This window comes from Castanea sativa, chromosome 5, assembly GCF_040712315.1.
Source record: "Castanea sativa cultivar Marrone di Chiusa Pesio chromosome 5, ASM4071231v1".
Taxonomy (NCBI): domain Eukaryota; kingdom Viridiplantae; phylum Streptophyta; class Magnoliopsida; order Fagales; family Fagaceae; genus Castanea; species Castanea sativa.
In genome coordinates, this window is record NC_134017.1 from 2364596 (window position 1) to 2375057 (window position 10462).

General features: G+C 34.6%; 1 protein-coding gene across 3 annotated transcripts; it reads left to right on the forward strand.

Annotated features, from left to right (window-relative positions):
- Window positions 1-1695: 1695 nt before the first annotated feature.
- Window positions 1696-8789, forward strand: LOC142636275 (peroxisomal (S)-2-hydroxyacid oxidase GLO4-like). 3 transcript variants are annotated; one of them, XM_075810434.1, is made up of 12 exons: window positions 1696-1820; window positions 2457-2603; window positions 2686-2810; window positions 2894-2940; window positions 3012-3089; window positions 3242-3366; window positions 3530-3587; window positions 3752-3793; window positions 4106-4175; window positions 4619-4719; window positions 5060-5164; window positions 8327-8789. In XM_075810434.1, exons 2-12 carry the CDS (start codon window positions 2461-2463, stop codon window positions 8504-8506), a joined length of 1074 nt encoding a protein of 357 aa, XP_075666549.1. In that variant the 5' UTR covers window positions 1696-1820; window positions 2457-2460; the 3' UTR covers window positions 8507-8789. The 3 variants fall into 3 exon arrangements, with proteins under 3 accessions (XP_075666549.1, XP_075666548.1, XP_075666550.1); XM_075810433.1 differs by lacking the exon at window positions 8327-8789 and adding an exon at window positions 5686-6098; XM_075810435.1 differs by lacking the exons at window positions 3752-3793; window positions 8327-8789 and adding an exon at window positions 5686-6098.
- The last annotated feature ends 1673 nt before the right edge of the window (window positions 8790-10462 follow it).

The following is a 10462-nucleotide window of genomic DNA, read 5'->3' on the forward strand; positions in this document are numbered from 1 at the left end:
AAACAAAAACTCATAAATATATATATATATATATATATTTTTTTTAAAGTAGAGGGTTTTCATGCACTAAAACAAAGGTGTTCTCAACTCAATAGTTAACCAATTGGGTCTGGCTAGTAATTATTGCTGGTTCTTAATTCTTATAGCTTTGATGCTCATTAAGAAATAAAAATTATTCTTGGTAGATAAATTGAGATCAAATTGAAAACCCACTCATGGTTCAAAGTTCAAACTCAACCAGTCAACCATTAAAACAAAGGATTTTGCACCAGGCAATTCAGGATTGGCAAGTAAGGGAGGCCTCATCAAGAACCTTATTGACCAATAGGTTCGTTGTTTTTACGGTGGTAAACAAGTCAAGTTTTGTTGAATAATGTGTGTTTGAGCTTAGCTCGTCAATAAAAATCAAATACCCAAGCTTGGTTTGAGCTTGAGACAAGCCTAAAAATAATTTTTGAATTCAAGTTCGTGAGAGTGTCAAAAGGCTTGAACTTGGCTTGGCTTGACTTGATTAATTAGTCAAGCCAAGCTCGAGCTTAATATCAAGCTCAAACTTAAGCTCAAGTCAAGCTTTTTAGCTTGAGATCCAAAAAAATTGCATCATCAAATGTTTATATCACCAAAAATCATATATATATATATAATATTCATTTTATTATGCTTCTAACACTCGTGATTAGAAATTGTTTAAATTACAATTTTACATAATTAAATTCATCCATCATCATTCATTGTCTATAACTTAAGTAATTGTTCAAAATACAATTTTTACATCCACATTTGTCGTTCGGGCAACTATAATCTTCACAAATTTAAATAAATTAATATTCCAAAACATAAATGAATAAACAAGCTATTCCAAAACATGTGTAATGTCATAATAATGAGTTTTATTAGTAAACATATATCAAGTTATAAATGAGGCTAAGCTCGACATGTTTTGTATCAAGCCATATTGTTCATGAGCTTGTTCATGAACAATTTTTTTTGCTTGAGCTCGGTTTTTTTTCATACAAGTCTAAAATTAAGGCTCAAGCTTGGCTTATTTGTAAACAAACGAATATGAATGAACTTTTTATCGAGCTGCATTTGAGTTGTTCATGAAGGGCTTGGTTTGTTTACAGCTCTAGTTGTTTTGCTCAAACCATATGTTTTACAACCAATATGGCCATGGAACTTTGAACTTTATTGGATGGTCTTAAACTAACCACTAACTACGGAGTATGCAACATCTTTCATGATTGCAAAATAATATTGAGAAACTTTATTCCATAAAAAAAATATATATATTGAGGGACTTTAGAATAGTTGTGACTTGTAGTGCACTGTCCTTTTACTTAAATAAAAATTAAAAAAAAAATCAAAGAGAATATATTTTCAAAAGGAAAATAATAGAATATTAAATCCTCATTAACTTCAGGACACTCGACACTCGTTTAAAAACCAATGTATTTAAATAAGCTATTTTTTAATTCTACATAATAACATAAATAATTTAGAAATTATCATTGAGATTATAATTCAATACTCAAATATGGGATGAACAGAACTTGGGTTAAATAACTTAAATCCAGCTGAGGTGGCCTAATTTCAGAGTCTGGTTTTAACACGACTTTCTTCATCACAATGACAATTATAACCTTGTCCATTTGTGCAAATTACACCACTCCTAGTAGCTCTTTAGAGTCTGGCCCACTGACATATATAACTCAATTGAGATTTTAACTCTTTTGAGTAGGAAGTCCAACTCAATACGCTTTTCCTTCAGTGGCTCTTCAGATTGTAAAAACTCTAGGGACTTTCAATCTCAGCTCTTGTAGGTATGTGCTGCTTATATTTTGATCATGATCTACTTGACCATCTTTTGAGTAGTAATGAATGTTAATACTTTAATGGGTCATCATGCTTTTTATTGGTATTGATTGCTTTGAAGTGATTTCAGTCATTTAACTGGTTTTGATTCTGCTGATGTAAGTACCATGTTGATTCTTTATGTTCTGCAGTACTTTGTAGACCACGAACTAAACATAGAAAAGAAGAAAAAGAAAAAGAAAAAAGAAATAAATGTTTTCTGGGATATCTTACCAATCCATATAAATATGTATATGTGAATATTTTCAATATTGTAGATTGACTTGCTTAAAATGGTGGTGACTGGTGAGGTATGTGCATGGCTTTGACTATGATTCATCAAAGTTATATACTACTTTGTGCAAGAAATTTAGAGTTGCTTGGGAACCCAACTTTGCCTCAAGCTGGCCTGTGGCTATATCATAATATAAGCAAGGCCAAGCAAAATTTTTAATGCCTTAAACCGGAGTATCACATATTTTAAGAAATTCTTGCCATTGTTGATACTATCATAATCAATGTCTTTATATGGTGTAGTCTCTTTAGAATGCATCTAGTATTGAATCACTGGAAAGTAATCCATCTATTACTGCTCATGTATCCAGGATAATGGAGGGTGAACCCGTTAATGTTAACGAGTTTCAAGAATTGGCTAGGCAAGCTCTTCCAAAAATGTATTATGACTACTATTCTGGGGGAGCTGAGGATCAATACACCCTAAAAGAGAACGTAGAAGCATTTCGCAGAATAACGTATGCTGCTGCTAATTAAATTGGTGATTTTTGCTGTAAACTGGCTACAATAATTTCCTGCTCACTTTCCACTGCTTCTCAGGTTCCGGCCTAGAATTCTTGTAGATGTAAGCAGAATAAATTTTTCAACAACTGTACTGAGTTACAAAATCTCAGCGCCAATCATGGTAGCTCCATCTGCTATGCATAAGTTGGCACATCCAGAAGGTACAAATCTTCTTGGAAGAGTTCTCAGTCTCAGTTGAAATTTGTTTGGATTCTTATTTACTTGCTCATTGTGATTATTCTAGGAGAGATCGCCACAGCCAGAGCAGCAGCCGCATCTAATACTATAATGGTATTGATTTTTAAATATGGAGCTAATTTTCTTGCTAAGTTTCATGAATTGTAAGTTATTTTTCACTGCAGGTTTTGTCCACCATGTCTTCCTGCACTATCGAGGAGGTTGCTTCCAGCTGCAATGCCATTCGGTTTTTTCAATTATATGTATTCAATCCTTCTTTAGCTCTTATAATTTCATTAATGAAATGTATATTTCTTTAGCAGCAACACTTTCTTTTGGTTGCTTTCTTTGTCTTTGTATTGGTGATCCTGTTGTTAGCAAGTCACACTGTAATCTGATATTCATCTGGGAATAGGTATATAAGAACCGAGATGTAGCAGCTCAGCTAGTTCAGAGAGCTGAAAGAAATGGATACAAGGCTATTGTGCTGACAGTTGATGTTCCCAGGCTTGGTCGAAGGGAGGCAGACATAAAGAACAAGTACATATCTTCTCCTTTTTTTTTTTTCCAACACTAATCATTTTATTCCCTTCACAGTTGGGTATAAAGTTCTCCATGTAATGGTATTTATGTTCCTTTCATGCTAACAAAATAAGCTTGATCTTAAATCTAATTTGAAATATGACTGTAATAAGTTCTGCAGAATGATTGTACCGCCAGTAAAGAATATTGAAGGCCTTGTATCAACTGAAGTGGACAATGTGAGTGAAATTGTGTAACTCCCAATTGCCACATTGAAATGTACCGGATGCATTGAATTTAAAAGAATGGACACATGTATGCATGTTAACTGAAGTTTTAATCTTATTTTTAAAATTTTAAAACTAAAGCTTTTATTGTTACTCACGAATCAAATTTTCTGCAGGATGAAGGTTCAATTTTAGTTGATGCTTCTTTGTGCTGGAGGGTATAAATGAGTAACCTATTCTGCTTACCTTTTAATGTGCTGTTGCAAAAATGTTTAAAAGATTTTACTTGGAAAATAGTTTTTTTCCCCTTCTGCATAAATTTTCAAAACTAGTTGTTTCACTCATTATAACACTGATTTTAGCATTATGTGTTTTAGTTGGTGCTTTTATAATGTAAAGGTTGAGGCGTAAGATACCATTGGAAGTGCCTATATGGTTTCATTTTTTATTTTTGCTTGCTGAGGGTGTGTGCAAGGGCCATGGTTTATTACATTCTTATGAGTTTAACTAAAGTGTCACAACATACACAGGACATAGGATGGTTAAGATCTATAACAAACTTGCCAATTCTAATCAAGGGAGTACTCACTCGGGAAGATGGTAGGTTCTCCATCTTATGATATTTGCATCTCATCATTATTATACTATCACTATTATTACTCATGAAGATGGTAAGATCAAGCTTTATTACTGATATTCACATCTCTATTTTGCATCTTTCCTATTTTTTTCCTTCCCTTAGTAACAGGAAGAACATTCTCTGCCTTTGAAACTTTAAAATTTTAATGAAAATTTCAGTTAATCATCCTTTTTATCTTTGGAATTTCAAGTATAGGAGGCCTGTTAATCATCCTGATTGTGTGATTTTTTTTCTCACAGTTACCTCCTCTATCTGCTCTGTCAAACATTTTTATGTAAATCACTTTAAATTCTGCATCTTTTCACACACTTGATAATTTACTCGGATCCTTGAATGTCATGGTTGCTTTACTTTCTGTTCAACATTCAAATATCCTAAACATTTGATGTACTGTCATGGGCAGCAATAAAGGCGACAGAAGTAGGTGTTGCTGGGATTGTTGTCTCTAATCATGGGGCTCGCCAGCTTGATTACACTCCTGCTACTATTACTGTTCTGGAAGAGGTGAAGTTTTATCTCTACTGCTTAGCATAAGAATATTATTCTCATTCGGTGTGTAGGTGTAAACACAGATTCTACATTTTGCATCTCTGTGCTCCTTCTTTAATATAGATGTTAAGAGTATAAGGGTTTAGGGAAGTTTTGTACGAGGTAATGCTGTAGCCAGACATCCTTAACATTCAAATTTGTATGAAATTTTAGCAATTTAATACAAGACACGTACGTGGCCATGCATTCCTGCACAGGACTTTTCTGTCTGGATTTGTGTAGAGTTACACTATGCTCTTTGGCATGCCAAAGTTCAATCAGCGATTGTGGATATTTAGGCATCTTGTGGTTGCAGGTGGTTCATGCTGTTGGAGGGAAAGTTCCTGTGTTCCTTGATGGAGGAGTGCGGCGAGGAACAGATGTCTTCAAGGCATTAGCCCTTGGTGCACAAGCCGTCCTTGTGAGTTCTCCACCCCAAACTATTTAATTCATGTAACTGACTTATGAATCTTCTCTTACACCATTTCTTCACATGCAATGTCCGCCATGCGTTTGCTATATAAAGAGAACAAGTAGTATTTTTTGGTCATGCACTTGTGTAATTGCTTTTATGTGGGTTTCAACTGTCAATGAATGTCAGTGAATCCAACTGATGCCTTTTTGGGAAGCAGCTCTATTGTACTCTGCTTCTAGATTGACATTTTTTTTTCAACTAATTGTCCAATTTCCATCTAACTTGGATTTGCAAATAAAAAACTTTTAAGTTGCTCAAGATAAATACCTAGATCATTGAAACACTTTGAGAGTGCTGGAAATAGTTGTGGGAGCGACACACCTTGGTAGTTTTAATCCTCAACACTCAATTTTTGCTTCTCACTCCATCCCAAAGTCGATGCTGATATTTAAAAACCACTGAGAATTTCATGATTCTTGGTCAAAGCTCTCTAAACTCTATTGTAATCTATATATTTATTATTGCAGATTGGAAGGCCTGTTGTCTATGGGCTGGCAGCAAAGGGGGAATATGGGGTGAGAAAAGTCATTCAAATGCTGAAGGATGAGCTTGAGCTCACCATGGCACTGTCTGGCTGTCCTAGTGTGAAAGATATTACTAGAAGCCATGTGAGGACAGAGCATGAAAAAATCCATTCAATGCTCTAATAAAATATTTGAAGCATTAGGACAATGTCCTAAAGACAAATGATTTATATCATCAATAATATCTTATACATTTGTAATTACATTGTTAACAATAAGTAACTGAGAATAGGTGTGGAATATGTTGAAATTTCTTCAATGATCTAGTTGGTATGTAGATAGTGGAAAGGGACCATGAATACTATCTTCTGCCGTATCTGTCTGTTTTATAAATAAATGTGGTTCTATATTTGTAACCTTGAAGTCCATGTTAAAGGTATGGGTTCACAGCAGCCCATTGTATTCTCCTACTCTTCAATTTTACTACTACTAGGAGTTTAAGGATTGATATTTTCTAGCTTTCTATCGGTAGATCTTTGAAAAGTTCTACAGAATAAAAAAAAATGCAAGCTCAAGCTCATACCCTGAGAAATTATTCTATGAACCTGGGCAGAAGGATATGTGTCTCAAAGTTATTGATTGAAAAATACATTTTAAAATGGGGGACAATTTTTTTTTTCCTTAAATTCTTATAAGTGGTAAAGACCAATCATAGAAGATTGGTAGCATGGTAGTGAGGACTTCACTGTGGCAATGCTGAATTCACTTCTGGCTTGAAGCTTTTAAGGCTGATTAATGTGATGGAGCCGAGCTTGATGAGAAGAGAGATGGGCTCATTGATGCATGAGTGTTGCCAAAAAAAAAGAGAGCAGGTATTAGAAAAAAGAAAACTCAAGTACCTGTTTAAAACTATCAAATTATCAAAAAATAAAAAATAAAAATAAACTGACTGAAAGTGGAGAATTATTGCCAAAGTCAGCAACTACTTCCACCACATATCTTTAACTTGGAAAGCCTTGAATTAGTATTGTTGTGATAAGTAAGATGGCCCAAGGTTCTTTGTTCCTTCTGCAGTCTTTAGTCTTTACCAATAAATGTAAAATATAGAAACAATCCATAGCATGGATCAATAATAGTGACTGCTCCGGAAAGAGAAAAATGATGAAACAAGGGGTTTCATGGAGAAGATCTTGCAACTTTTGAGTCTGGGATTCTATTTTCAACTATCATCTGGTGTCAATTAAAGAGTGTTGAGGGTCATTTTTTCACATTTTACACCTAGCCATGTGTCTTGCATCTATTAGACATCTTTTAGTCTATGCTTTTTTTAAGGAAGTCGGATCTGACATCTACATGGCATGGGCTTTAGGGTCCCATTTTGCCGTTGCCAGTATGTGCAAAAGCATTAAATCCGGTCCAAGAAGCTATGTTGCAAAATGAGCTTATTCTCCTCTTCTACTACTGCATAAGGGGCCGTTCTCCACTTTCTGCAGAAGTAACATTTAGTAATACTACTATTGGCAGCAATAAAGGCTGTAGAAGTAGGTGTTGCTGGGATTGTTGTCTCAAATCATAGAGCTCGCCAGCTTGATTATACTCCTGCCACTATTACTGTTCTGGAAGAGGTAAAGTTTTCTCTCTACTGCTTAGTATAAGACTTTTTTACTCATTAAGGGCGTAGGTGTGTAAACACAGATACTAGGTTTTACCTGTAGATACATTGCATCTCTTTGCCCATTTTATAGTATAGATGTTAAAAGTATTAGGGATTAGGGAAGTTTTGTACGAGGTAATGCAGTAGCTAGGCATCCTTAACATAACACTCTGTCGGAATTTTTGTCATTTTAATACAGGAAATGTACATGCTCATGCATTCCTGCTGAGGAATTTTCTGTTTGGACTTGAGTGGACTAGTATGCTCTTTGGCATGCTAAGGACAACAGCAATTGTGAATACTTAGGTGCCTTGTGGTTGCAGGTGGTTCATGCTATTGGAGGGAAAGTTCCTGTGTTCCTTGATGGAGGAGTGCGGCGAGGAACAGATGTCTTCAAGGCATTAGCCCTTGGTGCACAACTTGTGCACCAAGGACGGCTTGTGCAGCACAAGCCGTACGTCCTTGTAAGCTATCCACCCCAAACTAACTTATGAATCTTCTCTTACACTATTTATTCACATGAAATGTCAGTCGTGTAGTTGCTATTTAAAGTGAACAAGTAGTAATTTTCAGTCATGCACTTGTGTAATTGCTGTTATGTGAGTTTCAAGTGTCAATAGACGTCTGTGAAACCAACTGATGCCATGCAGATCTATCATACTCGGCTGCTAGATTGCCTTTCTTTTTTTCTTTTTTTTTTTCAACTTTTTGTTTGATTTGAGTGGCACCTCAACTAATTTCTGTCTAACTTGCATGTGAAAATAAAAAACATGTAAGTTGCTCAAGATAAATACCTAGATCATTGAAACACTTTGAGAGTAGTGGATATAGTTGTGGGAGTGACATGCCTAGGCAGTTTTAAGCCTCAACACTCAATTTTTTCTTCTCTCTATCTCAAAGTGGATGCTGATATATAAGAACCTCGGAGAATTTTATGATTCATAGTCATAGCTTTCTAAACCCTATTGTAATCTATATATATTATTGCAGATTGGAAGGCCTGCTATCTATGGGTTGGCAGCAAAGGGGGAATATGGGGTGAGAAAAGTCATCCGAATGCTGAAGGATGAGTTTGAGCTCACCATGGCACTATCTGGTTGTCCTAGTGTGAAATATATTACTAGAAGCCATGTGAGGACACAGCATGAAAAATTACATTTAGTGCTCTAGTAAAATATTGAAGCATTAAGACAATGTCCTAAAGAAAAATGATTCAGATTATCGACCATGAATAGGTGTGGAATATGTTGAGATTTCTTCAATGATCAAGTTGGCATGTATATAGTGAAATGGTTCCATTAATACTGTCTTCTGCGATATCTTATAAATAAGTGTGGTTGTTACATATGTGGAACCTTTTGGTCCATGTTAGAGATAAAGGTTCAGAGCACAACCCCATTGTATTATCCTACTCTTAATTGTGAGTTTAAGGATCGTTATATTTTCTATTTTCCTATTGGTAGATTTTTGTAAAGTTTTATAGAATTTTAAATAAATAAAGAATGCAACCTCAAGCTCATACCTGGAGAAATTATTCCATAAGCCTGGCCATAAGGGTATGCGTCTTTAAGTTATTGATTGAAAAATAAATTTTAAAATAAGGGAACATTTTTCTTGTAAGTGGTAACGGCCAATCATGGTGGATTGGTAGTGTAGTGGTGTGAGATTTTGACAGTGTCAATGCTGAATTCACTTTAGGCATAGAGCTTTTAAGGCTGTTTGCGAAGGGGCCAAGTTTGGAAGAGGTGGAAGAAGCTTTTCATGTACATATTATTGTACATTTTAAAATCCACTAATCATATTTGTAACACTTATATAATAAAATTTGTATAGTCTTTCTTACATTTTTTAACTTAAAATGGGCTAAGTGACCTAAACTAACCCTACATAGCCACCATGCAACTATCAGTAGGACCAAGTCGAACTTTGTCTAGTATTAACTGTTCAAGCTTAGCTTGACAACAAATAAAAAATAATCAAGCTTGGCTTGAGGTTGAAAGTTGAACCAAGCTTGCAAACGGTGTTTGAGCAGCTTGGCTTGGCATGATTCATTAGTCAAGCTAAGCTTAGGCTCAATATCAAGCTTAAACTCAAACTCAATATCAAGCTCTTGAGATCGAGATCCAATATAAGTACATTATCAATCTCATACTAAGTATGTTGTCAAGCCTATTTGGTTTAGATGAGTAGTCCGAACACTCAATTAATTTTAGGCTTAGTAAGATTTTTATTAAGCCTTATCAATCACAAGCCTATTCATTAACAATATATATATATATATATATATATATATATATATATATATATATATTCTGGGTTCTGCTCAATTACTAAAATTTGAGTTTGGTTTTTTATAAGCTTTTTATGGAACCAAGCTCGAAATGTTTATAAACGCCTTAGTTCATTTATAGTATTGTGTTGTCTCAAATTTTTCATCAAATTTCAGTTTTAGGGCCAAAATAATGATCCCAATCAAGATCAATGCAGTTAAAAAATAAACTTAAAAAAAAAAAAAAAAAACCACTCACAATGGCAGCCCATGGCTCAACAACGGAATAGCCTGTTGTGACTGCAACAAACCCACCTAGCAGCCCATTCCAAACATCTAATGCATCCCAACGGCCCACTAGTAATCGTCGGCTGAAAAGGGTTTTTTAGCTTATGTGGTAGTGACTGCAGCCCAATTACCCTAGTGGGCAGTATTAGAAATACATATGCTGCATACTTTAAGTTTTAATTTTTTTTTTTATTTCACTTTTACAATTCACCGATTCTCTTTATGGATTTTTAAAATTTTTTTTTTATAACTTTAGTTATTATATAAAAAAAGTCCAACGAGTACATAAAAAGTTGTTATTAGGAAATTCGTATTCGTAGTGTTAAAGCACTTGCATCAAATATGGTAAAATAGCATAAGAGCCAAATTTTGCCTGACAAACCCCAAAAATCACCCACGTAATGCTTATGCTTCCATTGTGCAAAATATAATTTTGCTATAGTATTTATGCAAATATACACAACCATTGTAGTTGTGCATTTTAGTTTTTTATTCTTTCTTTGCATTTCCTGAAAATAAATGAAGAGAGTGAATGATAGTTATAATGTGTGAAGAGATATAAACAATTA